An 18,956-nucleotide genomic window follows, 5' to 3' on the forward strand; every position below is an offset into this window, starting at 1 on the left:
TACTTACTTCTTGTTTTTCCCACACAGGGCTTCTCTGAGTAGTCCTGACTGTCGTGGAACTCACTCTGTAGACTAGGCTGGCCTGGAACTGAGACAGACCTTCCTGCCTCTGCCTCAGGAGTGCTGGGGTCACAGGCGTGCGTCACCTCTCTGGCCTGTTTAGCTTTCCTTTGCTGGGCTTATTACCTGGTTGACTCCCTGCCCTGAGGAGGTTGCCTTCTTTCTGTAGCTGGATTGTGCTCCTCTGTGCACATGCTTTTCTAAGCGAGACTTAGGTGGACCTTGGATGAAAAGCTGGCTAAAGGCTTGCATAGCTGTTGCCTGAATGGTTGTATCTGCTTTCCTTGTTCTCCGAAAGTTTACTTGATTCTTAGGTGTAGTGGCTTTTCAGAGTCGACTGTTTCCTTTTGTCATATTTAGCTATAGTAATAATAATCTTTTGTCTTCTGCGTCATGCTAAAATTTAACCTGCATCCAATTAAGATGGTCTTTTAGTTTCTCTTGTAGGATTTTGCTTGACTCTACTTGCTTCTTCAAGATGCCCATTATAGTATCGTGAACATTTAAACCATATTTGAGTCAAAGATCAGGCAATACTCAACAATTTTCTGATACTTTCAAGACGCCACAGTGGACAGCGGAGGAGTTGTGGAAGTGAACGGCAGCGAGTGGCTCTGTGGGATGGAGATAGGGATCCCTGAAATTCGTGTCAACCTGGCTAGGGTCTCCTTCCCTATGTATGGGGGCAAACAATGATTAGTTCTAGCACGGCTGGACTACTTGTTTATTCTAAAGGGGTGAAGTCCAGGAAATGGGAACCCCTGTCATCACTATCCCAGTTTCTGCCATCTTAGGGGACGAATGTGTTCCTATAGTCATACTTGCATTTTAATTGTGAAGAATCTTATGTCTTTAATGTTTTCATTTTATTTCCTCTAAACTAAAACTGCTCGTGCTTTGGTTAGAATTCGTTCACCAATCACAAACTTCTATAAAACATGGTCTTGTTCTCTGCGCATAGGATTGAAAGGGCTTGTTGGTAGAGCATGCCTACCATGTATGTGTAAAGGCCCTAATTTCGATCCCTAATCAATCTCTTCAGGGTTAGCCAGGGTGGCGGAAACCACTGAACACACAATTGCTTATTTTACAGTTTTCTGCACCAAAAGGGAAGGAGACCCATAAAACATGCATCAGTGATACCCTCGATAACGATTTCCCAGGGGGAAAGAAGCTGTCAGCAGGGAGATTTCTCACCTAGAGTCCTTTCTGCTGATATTTGTCAAGGCAGACATCTCTTCGTCAGCACCCTGCCCAGACCCAGGTGTCTGTGCCTCCCCGAGCGCTCTAAGCAACCAGAGCAGACGTTTCCCGATGGCCAGACACTCCCGACCTTAAACTGCCCTCGCCCGACGTTTCGGCCCGCGGCTCAGGGCAGGTGAGTCCCGCGCCCGCCGCGCACGGCGCCTGCGGGAGGAGCGGGCGGAACCGAGGGCGGCGGCTGCGGGCTCGGCCTAGCCGCAGTCACAGCGTCCCCCGCCGCCCGCCTCCCAGAGCCCCGGCGGGCGCCCAGCCCTGCCGCTGTCCCCGAGCGGAGGCAGGCAGCGCACGGGCGAGATGCGGGGCGGGGGGCAGGGCGCGGGGTAGGTGACTTTCTCCCGCCTCCGTTGCCCGGCCCGGGGGAGCAATGACATCACGTGGCCTTCTCCACGCGCCGACACAAAGAGCCGCTGCCAGAGGCCTCGGCCAGGGAGGCCGGCGGCCGCCGCTGCCTCTCCGGGCTCCGGGGCCCCGCCAGCCCGGCCCTCCGCCCGCTGCCCGCGTCCTCCTGCCGCCACCCTCGCCCGCGCACCCCGCGCCCCGCTGAGCCCGATCGCCCGCCCGCCCGCCCGCCGGGGCGCCGGCCCCTTCCCATGCCGGCTGCGAGGGCCCTGGGAGGGGCGCCCGGAGCCAGCCGCGCAGCATGCACTGGGGAGTTGGCTTTGCCTCGTCCAGGCCGTGCGTGGTGGACCTGAGCTGGAACCAGAGCATCTCCTTCTTCGGCTGGTGGGCCGGGTCCGAGGAGCCCTTCTCCTTTTATGGGGACATCATCGCTTTCCCTTTGCAGGATTACGGTGGGATCATGGCAGGGCTGGGCTCGGATCCCTGGTGGAAGAAAACCCTTTATTTGACCGGGGGAGCTTTGCTGGCCGCGGCTGCGTATCTGCTCCACGAACTCCTGGTCATTAGGTGAGCCGCAGAGAGGGTCCCCGCACGCGGGCGCCTACAGGGGCACCTGGCCCGGGAAGGGCTGGCGCGAAGGGGGGTCCGGGGCCAGCCCCTCCATCCTGCTGCCCAAAGGTCCAAGCGTCCTCTCTCATCTTCTTCTCTCTAAGGGTTTCATGGTCACTTGGCCACTTGTGAGGGGCCATTTAGAGTTGATGGGAGAATTAAATTGGGAGGGTAAAGCATTTGCCTCCTAGCATTTCGATGCTAAAAGCAAAGTGCTGTGAGTCACTAGTGTTATGGACCCAAACAATCTGTTAAAGCCCACAGGAAGATTCTAACTGCAATCAATGCATTTGCAACAATAGAATGAAGCTCCGTAGAAACACGAAGGTACACTTTTATAAACGCCTAATTGGTTTATGGGTAATAATGCTGGAATATTAAGTATTAACCTCATCTTTACTTAAAAGGTTAGTTCTCCCTACTCCTCTCTAAATGTCAACATCATTAAGAGGCTGCAGTTGCAGAAGCTTGGAACCTCCTGTCGCTGTTAAAGATGCTCGGCTGAGTGTCACCCTGTTCAGTTTTGATGCAGCCTTAACCTGCTTACTGATTATCTGGTATGGAGCTGTGAGCACCTTCAGGTTTAAATGCCATTGTCGTGTGATCAGTAGGAGCTCCGAGGGCAGCACTAGCACATGGGGTACTTGACATAACAGGGAGTCTCCCTGAGCTGTAAACAGTTTCATGGCTGCCTGCCGCAGAATGTGTACAGGGCTGACTTGAGAATTACAATAAGTGGAGGCCCCTGCTGTTGATACTACTAGTCCCATAGGTCTTTAGTGGAGTAGGTGATACCACAGTGTACCGAGACAGTTTTTGGTTAACTGATATGTCCGTTAACGGTTAAAATTTCCATGCATTTGGGGCCCCAGTCACTGGAGACTATTGGAGGCAGAATAGTGTTCAGGAGTTCAGCATTTCCCTTCTGCCCAGTATTTTCTGAAGGGACAAGGATGTGTTAACAACACATTTTCCAGGGGTATGGTGAATAGAATATAGTGAATAGAGGTGCTTAGTTCTAGAGGTTATAAAGTCGCTGGTGACCTCCCAAGGGCTTGCAGAACTCCAGGAGGACACTGTAGTAGCTCCACAGTGTTCACACTGTTTCTTGGTTCTGAGAGGGTAAGAAATCAGCGAGGGCTGAGAAAATGTGTTGGCTTTCATATTATTTAGCCATATTGGAAGACTGAGAAGTATGTTTTAAGTTTGCTGCATCTTATTTCGTTCATCTCCTTGAATCTACTTGAACCAAATACAAAAGTTTTAAAGTGAAATATCTCCAAGATTGCTCTCCATCTGTGCCTGTCTTAGAACTCGATTTCAGGTCAGGTTTCAGTCCATGTAAAGAACTCCCACACACCTCTGCAGCGTTTTAAACAGTAGCTCATTGTTTCTCGGTTGTATTTCAATCCGAAGCCTGTGAGGACCGTCCCTGCACCAGGTGGCTTCCCAGCATTTTTCCAGTTTGTGGAGAGTGAAGGCTTCATCTGGCTGAATCCAAAATGTGGCTTAGATGACCTTGCAGAAATAATGGGGCCTTGGAAGCTCACTTGGGAATAGACCACGCCCTGGAAGCTCTGGATCTTGGACACTCTCAAGCCCTCTGCCCACGCTAGGTCTTTCCCCATTATGGTGACCACAAGCCTCAGCTCTGGATACTTACTTGGATCAAGACGTTTTAAGACCCATGTTCATTTACTTTTGTTTCTTGACCAATGAATTGATAAACTTTATTATAACACAAGCGCAAAGAAGGCTGCTGAAGTTTTGGGAACTTAGTAGGACTCTGTGTGTGTGATTGCAAGTATCTTTAACAACTACCACTATAGAGCAGAAGGAGGCTAAGTAACCTGCCCAAGATCACGCAGAACAGGAGTAAGACTGAGGCTCCAATGTGGAGCCTGGCTGCTTGTGAGAAGGTGCTTGCTTTGTGGTAGAGAAAGGAGGAGAAAGGAGCAGAACGGGGGGGGGGGGGGGGGGGGAGGCGTTTCCTAGGAAGACAGGCCTATGGTCAAGATGCAACTTTCTGCCAGCTTCCAAGAGTAGAGAGATAAGGAACAGACAGGAGCACTAAGACAGGCTTCAGAAGGTACAAGCTAGGGGAACTTCCACTTCCTGAGAAATCTAAGCTTCCACTGTCTGTACAGTTTAGGCAGAGGACCAAATCAAACTATGAAATGTGTGGGAGGGAAATAGAGCACAACATGCCCCCACTGTCCGAGTTCATTGGCAACTGTCAACTCTTCTCCACCCTGCCTGGACTTCCTGCTGCCCAGATTAACCTTAATCTAATGGCTTTGTCTCGTGAGAAAATGAAGTTGTCAGGTCACTTAAGAAGTCTAATTAATGAGTATAACCAATGCAGGTGTTTTTAGGGTGAAGCATGGGTGCTTATCTGGGATATTATTTTTGTTATTTGTATTTTCTCTACTGTTATATTTTTGAATAATTATTGTCTTAACCCTTTGTTTCCCCTGAGTGGAGAATGGCCTGGCATCTATATTAAATCCACTCAAGCATCTGGAAATTTGTTTGTAAACCCAATAACTAAATAATGACTTCATTCCCCGGAGCTCATTTGAGCTTTGGGTACTCCAGCCGAAGGGTCCCTATCTGATATCCATGACTGACTCATTGCCTGTTACGGAGGCGTGATCATCTGTGATGTCCTTAGAGCAGGGGTTGGACCTTGTTAGTTCCTATTAGGTGAGCCAGCTGGTCTCTGCAGGTGTTCTCTCTTCAAATCTCATTCTAAGGCCATTTTAGGAAATAAACCGCACAGGAAGGTCCTGACCCTAAACTAGGGGAAGGGCTCTGACAAGTAGAAGGATGCCTATGGGGCCAGACTACCTGGGTTCAAATTGGATTCTGTGCTTGGCCAGCCATGCACCTTGGATGCTAATAAGTTCTCAGTTAGTGTCATCTGTAGAGTAGAAATAATAACAGTAGCCTTCCTTATCCAGTTGATTTAATATATTAACACATGGGAACTACTTAGGACCGTTTGTCATATGGGCATTCAGTAAAGATTAGCCATCACTAGTTAGCTGAGTCAGAGTGACTGTGTTAATAAAACTAATCAAGGAATTGCCAAATTTTCTTTTCTTTGGACTCTTGAGATCTAGAGTTATTTCAAACTTTATATATATATATATATATATATATATATATATATATATATTCATTTTTACTAGGGGTTGAACCCAGTGCTTCACCCGTGGAAGCCGAATAGCTCACCACAGGACTGGATCTTCACCTCACTCCACTTTTGGCATATTAGTTTTTTGAGACATGGTCTAGCTGAGTTGTCTAGGCTGGCCTTGAACTTGCAGTTTTCTTGCCTATGCCTTCTGAATAGCTGGGATCTGCCGCCAGTCTTGGTCTGACACACTTGATCTGAAATTGGTGTTCCTTGGGCAAGTTACACTCTGACTTTCCTGTCTACTGTAAAATGTTAGTGTGGTGTCCCAGAGTTAAACTCTAACAATGTCCACTGTAGACTGCTATTATCAGAATTAAGTAGGTTAATATGGGCAGTGTCTATAAAGTCATTGGCACATGTTGACACCTGATCAGCATCTATTTTGACTATGAAAGTGAACCTTTAGAATTTGGTTCTTCTGGCCAGTAGGGCAGAGGATTTCATATTTATCTCCTTTTAGTTCTTAAACTTTTGCCTTGCTAATTTACATGAAAATTACTTTGTGATGTGAATTATTTTACTGGGCAAAGTCAGCTGTGAATTGTAGAGTTTGTGTTGTCTACTGACAGTCAAAATGAGTCCTGGATTCTAATACCTGACCTCCCACACATTTCCTATAAAGGAAAACCTTTGTTTCATAGTAAATATTTTAATTTTTTGGCTTGTAATTTCAGAATGAGTCATTCTGAGTTCTTTGAATTGCCTAGGCCCTTGGTTAGTAAACCTCAAGAGAACTTGTTTTGTGAAGTGGAAATGCTGAAGCTAGTGAGCATTGCATGGTGAAGGCGACAAGCCATTCCTGCTTGGCCAGATGTAGAATTAAACTGGAATTTGGAGAGGGAAGTAGAAGCTTATGGAGGGTCAAGCCTTGAGAATGGAGTTTATCTAACTGGGAAAAACTAGGCAGACAAAAAGATGGAAATTGTAATAGGTTTCCGAGGAGTTTATGAGCCAGATTGGGTGAACTGGGAAGATTTTGTAAGTGAACAAGACCATATCTTGTTGTGTAAGAATAAATTTTTCTACACTTTCAATGCTTAATAGCCTACTAAATGTTTACAGATATTCTTTTATTTAGTCCTTGTGATTATCAATATAAAGAAAGAGCCTGAATGTTTAGCATCAGATTCCCTGTAGCTGTGCATCAAGCGACAGCAGACTCGTTCGGTTATCTCCTCACCTTATCGAGAAGGGTCTGTTTCCAAGTTTTGGGTAAGGCCGGCATATAGGCACTGTCCAGGCTCTGCAATGTGACTAGGTCTCTACCCAGGATTCTCTGTAGCTCAGGCCGGCCGTGAATGAGTGATCCATTTCAGCCTCCTGAGAGCTAGGATTGAAGGCCTGAAGTACCATGCTCACCTTCTAGTATTTGCATCCCTGAAATATATGTCATGTATCTACTTCATAGGGTTGTTTTGAAGATTAAATGAGATAATACCCATGAAATGAGCATGATGCAGAATCAGGTGGAACACATAGTAAGCACAAAATACCTGTTCCAAAACTACTCCTCTTGCCCACAGGCTGCATGTGAAGGACAAAATGACTGTTCCAAAACTACTTCTCTTGCCCATAGGATGCATGTTGATTTGTAGTTACTTCTCAGAGCCACTGGATTGTAGTCACTTCAGTTTGTAAGGTCCACCTGCATGTCCACTCCACTTCCATTCTCTAAACACTGGATGAGGTAAGACCTGTCACACACGCTTCCGCTTGTGCACAGAAGCCTACAACCCTACAGGGTCCTCTTGAGGCCCTAAGGCAACAAAAAACTAACATGCAGGCTGTTCTTCATTTTTGTTTTGGTTTTGACAGGAAACAGCAAGAGCTTGACTCCAAGGATGCTATTATTTTACACCAGTTTGCAAGACCTAACAATGGTGTCCCCAGCTTATCTCCTTTCTGTTTGAAATGGAAACATACTTAAGAATGGCTGACCTACCCTACTCAGGTACTTGTTTGCAAATATGTTTATTTTTTTATGGTCTCAATATCACACAGAGTAGTTAATGTCATAAATGGATGTCAGAGTAGAAGGGGTCTGAAGGTTAGACCCAGTCTCTAGTAAGAGAGAGTACTTGGATTCCAGGGTATATTGAATTCTTTTTACGTTAGTTTTAATGAAGGAAACATAGTATTTCTCTTAATGTGTCCTTCGGTTGGAGGTTTGGAGAGGCATCTAGGGCAGCTGGTGAGAAATGTGAGTGTGCTACTCCTGGTGGGACTTCTCTTTTAGGTTTTTCACTCATCATTTTGTCCTCCACGAAGTGTGGGGTTAGAGGGCACAGTAGGAATTGGGTACATATTTGAAAAAAAAATAGATTGTCAGTGCTAGGGATTGAAGCTAGCATCTCATGTACTAGTCCAGGGTTCTACCACTTACGTATAGCTCTGATCTTTGAATATATTTTTGAATTTTCCATGTTCTGCACAAGTGGCTTTCAAGGAAATACCTGTACATTTCCGCATCAAAGATGCAAAGGATGTTGGAGGGATGCTCAGTGGTTAAGAGCACTGTGACTCCTGTAGAGGATCCTGGTTTGGTTTCCAGCCTTACATGTGGTTCTTGATCATATGTAACTCTAGTTATAGGGATCCCATGTCCTCTTCTGACCTCAGGCATCAAGGCAAGCATGTGGCACACAGATATACTTGAAGGCAAAAGACTGACACATAAAGTAAATAAATCTAAAAAAACTTACAAGAAGCATTTCAAGAAAAAAGGAAAAAGAAACACACATACCCATATATACATGCATATACATACATATACACTTATGTGTAATAAGTGATTTGCAAGTATTTTCACACCATGAAAAAGGAAATAAGCCAAAATCTTAATTACAAGTAATTATTGGAGTTTAGAACATGGGTTATTTTAATATACATATGTATATATATGAATTTACAGATTTCCCCCTAAAAATAGAAATAAGCATTATTCCATAAAAAAGAATAAGCAAAAGTATGTATTTGAAGGTATATCCAGTTTTCCCTCAGTGATGCTCGAGTTAGCTAACACATTTGATATGTTTTTTGTTATTGTTGCCATTTCTCTATGTAGCTTTAAGTTTTTCCCTTATGTTTTCCTTTTTTTTTTTTAAACAAGTTCTAGCTGTAGGGAGAGTTTTCAAAGCGTTATTTCTATATTTGTTTTTTGATATTATGGTCAGAGAAAATCATCTCTGTGACACCAATTCCTTCAGTTTACTGAGACTTTATTCAATTGTGTGGTTATTTTTTTTAAATAGTAGAAAAGAATTAAGTAAATCTTATCAGTGTGGGGCAGCTTATTTGTTTACTTGCTTGAAGATATCTGATGTGTTACTGAGAGCTGCATTTTGCTCTTTTAAAATGGTTTACCTGTTAGTTTCTGAAAAGGGTAAAGCATTCAAGTCTTCGTTGACTGGTCCCCTTTTTGCTGCTCTGTTAGCGCTTTAATATTACTTATATATTTGAAGTTATATTTTTAGGTACACATGCTACAAAAGAGCACATTTAAAAATATTTATTTTTCAAAGTCCACTACCCCTCTAGTTCTTTTTATAAACTTTTTCAATATGAGTTCTTATGTGTCTTTTGTCTCTTTAACAATTATTAAAGCTGGCATAAAAAGCAATGGACTTCATTATAGCATTTTCTTTCTTTTATTAAACATAATTGTACCTTTTAAATTTTTAGAGTTAACAAGACAGACACACATGACCGTAAATGACATTTCTTAGAAAAGTAAACAAATTTTCATAACATAGAAATGTTTACTGAAAAAAACAACTCCCTTGCATTTTTATAAATCTATTTTATTTCTAGCTTATTAGGTAAATGCTATATTCTCACATCTGCTTTTACACTCAATGTTTCATTTTGGCTGATGTCTGAAATCGATGAAGAAAATCTGACCCCATGAAGATGCAAAGTTTAGAAACAGAGAGGCTGGTTTGGTTTTTGCTGTTGTTTTAGTTAGTAGTTTGTTTGGTTGTGAGTGGAACATTTTCTTACATGTGTGTTGTTACTCTCTGTCTAATTTAGCCCTGTCCTCCACTGCTCCCCTACTCTCTTGATGGTCCAATTCTTCACCCCAAATAGCCTCCTTCTTCAGTGTTCACATGAATCTCATCACCCTCTCAGTCTCCAGCATTTTGTTGCAGATCTCTTCCCCTCTTGTGGTCCTCTTTCTAGTCTCATGGCACACACAGATGCATGCATATGTATAAGTTTTAAATATAGGTTTTTGCATATGAAAGAAAATGTGAACTTGTTCTTTCTGAGTCTGGTGTGTTTCACTTACCGCAGTGATCTCCAGTTCACTCCATTTTCCAGTAACTGACAGATTTCATTCTTCTCTATGGCTGAGTAAAACTCCACTGTGTACATATAATGTATTTTCTTTATCATTCCCATATTTTCAGACACTTAGGCTAGTTTCTTAAGTTGGCTGTTGGGAATAGTGCTGCATTAAACAAAACCTGTGAATGTTAACTGGGTTTCCTTCAGCTATATATCCAGAAGTGGTATAGATGGCTTATATGGTAGCTTTTTTTGAGAAACCTTCATTCTGCATATTGGCTGCACCAATCTATATCTACACTAACAGTGCCTAAGTGTTGTTCTTTCTCTGTATTTTTATCAGCATTTGTTGTAAATTGTTTTCTTGGAGAGAGCCACTCTGACTGGAGAGAGATGGACTATGTGCTTTTTTTAAATTCTGAGGAAACTAATAATCAATAGTCTTAAAATATTTCCTTTAATCATATTCCCTGCCTGTTTCCTGTTGTCTGGATCTCTGCTTTATTTCCTGGTCTCTGTGCTTTCCTGTCAGTCTCTGCTTCCACGTGGAACCTTCCTCCTGTGGAGCTTCCATTGCAGTGCAGGATTCCATTTTTGCAACCATTTTTAAAAAATTTTTAATTGTGTGTGCCTGTGTGTCTGGGGGTATGCCCATGTGCTTACAGGTGCTTGTCGAGGCCACAGGTGATCCTTTAAAGTTGGAGTTACAGGTAGTTGTGATCTGCCTGATGTGGGTGGTGGGAATCACACTTGGGGTCTCTGGAATAGCAGTATGCCCTTAACTGTTGAGCCATCTCTCCAGCCCCTCAATGTCTTTCTCCTCTGTAGTGTTCTTTCTTTTTTACACGGTTTCCCTGTGTTGCCTTGGTTGGCCTTTCCTCTTGCCTCTACCTCACACGTGCAGGTGTGTGTCACCATTCCTGGCCAACTGTTGACTACAGTTGACTTTTATCTTTTCTTAGAAGTGTGTCTCCTTAGTCAGTTTTCCCAATTTCTCCCTTTATCTGTGGGAGGGTATTTGTTATGCTAACTAAAAGCATCTGGTCTCTCCCAGCATTTCTGCTTCATGCTGCCTGTATTCAGCATGCTACCTTTCTCTTGTGGTGGTTGTACCTCTCAGAGGTCTAGTGTTTGTTTTAGATCTCCTATCAGGGATGCTGGCTCCCCTGCCCAGGAATTTGTACTGGGCAAAGGCTAAAGCCCTCTCCATGGTCCTCACCCTTCACTTCCAATGTTCTACTCCAATACTCATCCTGTCTTCCCATCTCTTTGGCTTGATTTTCTCTCATCTATGGACAACTTAAATGAATAGTATAATGAATACCCCCAGTTCTTACCCATGGGTTCACTTATGGTTATTATTTGGCCTCCTTTGCTTTAGCTCTCTTTTCATAGTCTTTTGGAATATGCTTTTGATACATCATTTGAAAGTACTGTGCAAAAATTACGACGCTTCACTTAAAATGCTTTAACATGCATATTTCCCAGATAAAGACAGTTTTTCTACAAAACTACAGTATACATTAGATATGTGGACTTTTTCCAGTCTGTTATAGTTTTCAAAAGGTAGTTAATTATTTCAAATATAGCCAGTGGAAGGTGTCTGGTGGTAGTTATTTCTGGAGTGCAGTGAGTATTCACCTCCTTACATGTTGGATAGCAATTGAGCTGAAGATTCAGTGGGCAGTATAGCAAGTCAGAAACCTAAGACTATGAAATCTCTCTTAGACTTTGAAATTATTCATCTCAAAATGATGATAATAGCAGTATCTTATTTAGATATAATCATATCTAAGAAAATTATATTTGTCTCTAAAATGTTTTCTTTTGCTTTTTAGCTGTAAATCAAAATTTGATTATGAAAACATACTCGAGTTAATCATTTCCAGAATGATCTCTAATTTTCATTTCTGTAGTTTTTTGTTCATTTTGTTTTTTGAAACAGGGTCTCACTAAGTAACCCTGGCTGTCCTGGAATACACTATGTAGACCAGGCTGGCCTCGAAATCACAGAGATCTTCCTGCTTCTGCCTCCCTACTATTGGCGTTAAAGGCATGCACCACTATGCCCAGATATTTCCAAAGTAGAATGGGAGTTACACAAACATGTACCAATAGTCCAGGGGAGAGCATAGTCTAGGGGCAGATATGGGAACAGTTCTTTAGGGGAGGGGCATGTACACTGTTTAGTGGAAGCCAAAGGAAGGGCAGATAATGGTTTCACCCTGGATAAGTAGTTCATTTTGAACAAAACTGTTTAGGAGACCAGGGTATTGCAGAGGATGGGGAGAGGGATTCCTGTAAAAGTAGCGACTGTGCTGAGTGGTCTAGTTGGGTGTGGAAGTTGAAGCAGGAACCAGAAAGACTGATAACCAGTGAGGCTGGCAGGTGGCAGCTACTGGCTGGTGTGAGTGTAGTTCACCATTGGAATTTGTTTCTTGTGAGAGGAGGGTGCTGGGGTCAACCAAGGGCCAATGTATGGGAGACAAGTGATCTACCACTGAGTTTCAACCTCAGCTCTTGAATTTTGTTTTGTCTGTTTTCATGTGTACACATGTGGTGTGGTGTGCATGTGCATGCATGTTGGGATGTGCGTGTGCCAGTGCAAGGGTGTGTATTTGGAGGTCCAAGGTTGGTATTGAGAATCTTCCTTGGTTGCTCTTCCACTTTATTCACTGAGGCAGGGTCTCTCAATCAAACCCAGAGCTGGCTGATTTGGCTCAACTCACCCACCAGCTTGCTTTGGGATCCTGTCTCCAAGGCTGGAATTACAGATGAGCTACCATGTCCACCCAGCATTTACATGGGCTCTGGGAATCTGACTTCTGACCTTCTTGATTGCATAGTAAGCACTTTAAGTTGTTTTATTTTATTTTATTTTATTTTGAGACAAGGTCTTAATATGTAGCCCAGACTGGCCTTGAACTCAACTGTGTTGTTCAACCTGGCCCTAGACTTAAAGTGATTCTCCTGCCTCAGCCTCCTGAGTTCAGGGATACAAGCATATGCTACCATGTGTAATTGCAACTCAATGATTCTGAGGAAGAGTGTTTGCCCTCATTTGCACTGTAAAGAGTTTCTTCTGATGGCATCATTGAAGCTAGATTACTTCTGAAAGGGATCTGTTAGGAGGATACGAGTGCAGCAAGGGAAATCGGGAGCAAAGGCAGTGTTGTATGGTGATTGTACACTTCTAGAATACAAATTACATGAATGTCCGGTGCCCTAGTAACTTCCAGAGAGGTGTGTAATGAGTCTTTTTATGTCCTGCCAGCCAACTCCCAAGTAATGACACAGAGACTTGTATTAATTATGAAAGCTCAGTCTTTAACTTAGGCTTGTCTCAACTAGCTCTGGTAAATTAAATTAACCTATTTATATTAATCTGTATTCTGCCATATGGTGTTACCTCTCTTCCATCTTGTATTTCCTATTTCTTCCAAGTCTAGCTGTTGACTCCGCCTTTCTTCTTCCCAGAGTCCTCTCTGTCCCCTGAAGTCCTGTCTAACCTCTTCTTGCCTAGCTATTGGCTATTCAGCTCTTTATTAAACCAATCAGAAGGTGCCTTGGCAAAGACAAATCTTCACAGTGTAAAGAAATATTCTGCAACAGATCTGTTTCCACCGTCCATTGCTGGGGGGACAAACACACACTTTGTGTCTAGCATTTACATGAGTATACTACTAGAGGGTAACTAGAGGACATTCCATTTTCTACATTGGGCATAGACAATCTGTATTTAGTTACCACTTTTTCAGGCTAGGCTCACTTTCATTTGATAATAAACAATAAGATAAAGTATCAGGACTTCACGAACAGAGACCACTCTACCAAAGATAGTGATAAGTGGCATTTAGCTAGTTCACACTTTGCTTTTGAGCCTTCTGAAAAGGTGATATCACCTACCAATTTGAGAATTTCAGGACCCTGAAGCTCAACCCAAGCTTATATGTACAAATGGATGCCTGCCCACCAAGTTTTCGAGTACCAGTTTTCTCAGAGGGGCTAACATTTTCCAATATCTAACAGTATTTGCATTATCTATTTGTACAAAGTATGAGGAAGAGTTTGTGACAATCAGATTAATTGAGATTGTGTAGTCTGCAAGACAGTGGATACAATCAACCTGGAAATTTAAATGACTATATTTATTGAGAAATCTGATTGAAGACATGAAATTCTCCAGAATCCCCTCCATTCATGTGGTCTAGGTCTTTACTTTTTATAAATTTTTACTTTTATACATTTACTGTAATTTTAATGATAAACTGTGTAACTTGATCTGGCCACCTCATTTCTGGATCATGATATTCTGAGACACTGTAAGCTTCTAACATGCTTATAGATCAAAATAGAGCTTGTCTGGACAGATATGGGTATCACCCCAGGACTAGAAGTTAAAGGTCTGGGCTGAAAACCAGGAACCTGCTGAATTTCCTTTAGGAGACACAGCAGTTGAACCTGTTGTGTGTTCTTTTTAAATCTCAGTATGATAATTTAGAGGACCGCTTGCTCTCAGTGTAGTGACAATATGCATTATTCAGATGCAGCATATTGGATTTCAAGTGAGTTCTTTGGATACTACATTGGTACAAGATTCTTTGTGGTTTATTTTCACCTTTCTATTTGTGGATAGTTTACACATTTATAGCTAGTCTTGTTCATTTTAAACCCACCCCTTCCTTCTCCCACTCCTTGCCTCAGAGTCTTCTTTCTTCCCCAATCCAGATAGAATCTGAGCCCATGTAGAACCTAAGAGAATAAATTAATACTTTAATGTTCAGTAAAAGGCTATCTTTCTCCCCTTCTAGAGTAATGATCTTAAAGAGTTAAGACGCTGAGTTCATTTGAGTAAATAGTATGGATACAAGCACTGATGGGTTGCAATGTTTGTTTTTGCTAATAAGTGAAATTTATATACACATTGCTTTTCTCTTTTTTTAAAAAATGCTATTTAGAACTATTTTGGTGGAAAGCTCTCTGCTCAAGGGAAAATGCCTTGGATTGAATATAATAATGAAAAAGTGTCTGGCACAGAATTCATAATCGACTTTCTGGAAGAGAAACTTGGAGTGAACTTGAACAAAAACCTTGGCCCTCATGAAAGAGCTGTCTCAAGAGCTGTGACCAAGATGGTGGAAGAGCACTTTTACTGGTGAGTCTCTGGTGTGTGCCCCTGTACCTCCCCTAGCTAGCCTAAATCCTCTTGAGCTTTCTGACATTCATCTTCTTAAATTTTTTTTGTTAAGTTTTACTCACCTTTCTCAAAGATTTTTTTAAAGTAATTTATTTATTTTTTTATTTTTTAAAGATTTATTTATTTATTATGTATACAGTGCTCTGTCTGCATGTGTCCCTGTGGGCCAGAAGAGGGCATCAGATCTCATTATAGATGGTTGTGAGCCACCATGTGGTTGCTGGGAATTGAACTCAGGACCTCTGGAAGAGCAGTCAATGCTCTTAACCACTGAGCCATCTCTCCAGCTCCAAAGATTTTTTTTTTTAATCAGAAATAACTTTGACTTAGGGTCAAAGTTCTGTCTGTTGTCTCCAAGTATCTAGACCAGGACTCCACAGGCATTCTCTAGAGTCTTTCACAGCCTCAACCACTCAACTCTGCCAATAAGCCTAGATGTTTATAAGCAGACTGCATTCCAGTAAAACTATCATGTGCACAGAAACTTGGATTTCATTTATAATAACACGATCTTCCTTTTATGTTTACCCAACCACATATACACACAAAACCTTCACAGCCTGCATGCTGCAATTTGTTGGATTTTATGTGAGGGGGGCATTTCAATTTGTGGGGCTCATTAGTACAAATGAGTGAATGAAAATGCATGAGATGCCAGACAATGGTGGTGCACGTTTTTAAATACCAGCACTCAAGAGGCAGAGGCAGGTGGATTTCTGAGTTTGAGACTAGTCTGGTCTACAGAATGAGTTCCAGAATAGCCAGGGCTTCACAAAGAAACTCTTTCTAAAAAGAAGAAAAGAGAAGAAAAAAAAGAAAAGAAAAGAAAAGAAAGTGAATTAGACACTAGAGGAAGGCATGGAGGGCTAATTAGAGATTAGATTCCTTAGTAGAATCAATTACACATTTGTGAGATTATGTCACCTTTCCTAAGGTAGCCTTTTGTCCTGATTGCTGCATTTGTATTTCATGGTTTCCAAGTTTGGAGCATCACACAAGTTGGAAGCATCACACAAGTTTGAAGCATCACACAAGTTTGGAGGATCACACAATTGGGTTGACCAGTTGCTCTGTTTTGCTTCAGTGGCCCCCACGCTGCTTCAGCACCATGCGAGTTAATCATATTTGGCTAGTCTTGCTTTGCAAACCTATTTGTCTTATAGGCTTTTCCCTCTTACATCTATTTTCTGGCACTTATACCCTCTTCTCTATCCTCCTAGAGATGGCAGGCAGTCTCTTCTAAATATTTGCAGACTTTACTTTGTCCTAAATACTTAATTAAACATCATTAATCCCACTTTGTTAGTATTGCTATTTCTTGGTCAGATGTTGGCCCAGGAGCTTTTACTAACCACTTCCTCCCATCAAGGCTATTGCCTCATGGGACTGACTGTGGGATTTTCTCATTGGCTCACTGTTTCATCTATTTGCCCTCTTTATAAGTAGGAAACTAGATGTTCCTGTTTCCGAGATTTTAAATGATCCTCTATTTTTTCTCTTTCCTTGTTTGATTTTTTTCCTTTGTTTATCCTGGGACTGAGCAGCATTCCACATCCTCTCCCTACCTCACTATAAAGATGACCAAGGAAGTGCCTTGTGGGAGAGTGTAAACATATCATTGAGTGTTTGCAGGAGCCTGGGTCTTTTCCATGTAATGCTGATGGAGATGCCAGGTCTCTGCTTTGTCATAGTGGGCATTAAGATGCATGACTGTCCAGATTGCTTGGCTTCTGGGAAAGACTTGTGGAAAGGATCCCATCTCATTTGTTTGCCAGGTTTCAGGCCCAGCAGTGGAAGAGGGAAATAAAGGGCCTGCCCTGGGCCTGACCCTCAAGTTACCTTTTGACAGTGTTCTACTATTTTTATTACCACTTTATTCCCTGGTAGAAGCTCATAGACAACATGTTTCTGCACTTCTCTTCACTAGCCCTCAGCTAATATGGGAGGTAGGGCAAGCTGTGGATGTGAGCGAGACGAAGCAGGAGGAAGATCATTAACTTCCAAGAGCTTACTTTACTTGGGTGGTACATAGCCTCCCTAAAAGCTAATATTGTTTCTCTAACTCACTTCCTATTAGAAAAAACGGGAGGGCATTTTGAGAAACAACATACAGTCATCTCTAGTAGCACAAGGAAAACCAACCTTTGTCCTGTTTCTTTTCCTTGCCCCCTCCCCTCCTGCAGAGACTCCCCGTACTCACTAGGGAGCTTTATATCCCCACTTTCACAAGAACGTCTAAGTCAATGAGTCCCTGCACTGAGTCGTCTTCCCTTGGGCTTTTCTCCTGCCCTGCCCTTCCCATCCCAGAGAGCAGAATGGAAGCTGGCCCCTGTACAGGAACTGACCTCAATGTTTGGTAGTTTTCTGTGAGATTCTCTTACATGTTAACAAGCACTGAGCTCCCAGGTTATGACTGTGCTTACAGAGGTGGGAGGAGAGAGTCAGTAAAACCTTGGTGCTTGGCTCAGTTATTTGATGACCTGGTTTTTTTTTTTTTTTTAGGTATATTTTATTTTGGCTTGAAACTTTGAAAATGCTCTGGTACAATTTTCTATTAGGCAGAGGTGATGGCAAGCTAATATCGAAGCTCTGTTTTAGGTCTATTCAGATAAGCACAGTCAGCTATAAAGTTGTTTTTCTTGCACTTGAAATCTATATAATTATATTCCACTTACATTATAAAAGCTATTATTGAAGATGAAGAAGGCTGGTTTTTTTTCTTTCTTATCTCCTTTGTTTTATACTGAGTGCTTAAGTTAGATCCAGTGCTTGGAAACTGGTATAAGAGGTTTTCTGAGACAGGGAATCAAATTACCAGAATCAAATTGATTTTTATAATACCCTGGCTTCTTCAGTGACATATACTGTCCCCTTATGGCCATCAGTGAAGACCTTAAGAGTCTTCTAACCCTATATAATAAGCACAGCACTCAAGGTTTTCAGTGATACGAATCTGCTTCTGGGTTTCCCATGATTTATAAATTTTAAGTTTCATTTTTTTTTGGAACTGGTATTGAAGCCAGGACCATGTGTATGCTAGACAAGCACTCCAGTACTGAAGGCCGTCTCCAGCCTGAGCTTGGCTTTTGATGTAATTTTAGTGTCTGGGAGAGATGGGGAACTTTCATAAGATGGCTTACAAGAAGGTGTGTGAAAGCCTGAACATGATGGCTGATTACAATGGCACAGATTCATTCCACTTTCCACTTCCTTATCCAGTTTTAGCTGTAGGAAGAGCTCTCGTTTGGAAGGTTGGTGAAATTTGATGATAGTTGAAGAAATAAGTTCCTACCCCTTTAAAATAGAATGTAAATAAAAGACAGCAAGGGTATAGCCCCATGGAGAGAGAAGCTTTTTTTTTTTTTTTTTTTTTTTTTTTTTTTTTTGACATAGGGTCTCACTGTGTTATCTTAGCTAACTGGGAACTCATAGAGATCCACCCACCCCTGCCTTCTGAGTGCTGGAATTAAAAGGTGTGTCACCATGCCTGACAGTGAAAGGCATTCTTACGTCTTGGAAGGCCATACTCTCAGACTCAACGGTTTGTAGCTTTCTGTTTATTAGTGTTCATTTATGCCTTGGGCATGACGTCATGTTAGGTTATGGTGGGGATATAGCTCAGAGGCTAAGCGCCCATTTAGCAGGCATAAGGTATTGGATTTGACTCAGTACTAAAAATCAAATCAGAACAAAACAAAACCCACCAGGGATCAACAGTTTTGCCCTGTTCCTTTCCTCCTTCCCTCCACCCGGACGTTTTGGTCTCCTTGAGACAGGATCATGTTATGTAGTCTAGTGAGTTATGTAAATTCATAATCCTCCTGCCTCAGCTTCCCAGGATTATGGGTATGGGTGATGATGTTTGGCCTTTTGCCTGTTCTCTTGGTTTCCTTTAGAAATATTTGAGCCAGTTTAAAATCTTTAAATCTTTGGCCCCATTTTTGTAGGCAAGATTAGACACATTAGTTGTGATAAGGAAACTGAGTATCTTAACTTTCT

The 18,956-nt window shown here is 42.3% G+C and overlaps 1 protein-coding gene across 1 annotated transcript in view; it reads left to right on the forward strand.

Moving 5' to 3' along the window:
* The first annotated feature begins 1,963 nt into the window (after nt 1-1,963).
* Nucleotides 1,964-18,956, forward strand: part of Faxc (failed axon connections homolog, metaxin like GST domain containing) — a 61,272-nt gene continuing 44,279 nt past the window's right edge. Inside the window, 4 exon segments of the mRNA XM_059255695.1 lie at nt 1,964-2,229; nt 7,289-7,380; nt 7,383-7,422; nt 14,718-14,915. Of these exon segments, the coding sequence (XP_059111678.1) occupies nt 1,964-2,229; nt 7,289-7,380; nt 7,383-7,422; nt 14,718-14,915 (596 nt within the window).

The sequence above is a fragment of the Peromyscus eremicus genome, chromosome 2, assembly GCF_949786415.1.
Source record: "Peromyscus eremicus chromosome 2, PerEre_H2_v1, whole genome shotgun sequence".
In the NCBI taxonomy this organism is placed as follows: Eukaryota; Metazoa; Chordata; class Mammalia; order Rodentia; family Cricetidae; genus Peromyscus; species Peromyscus eremicus.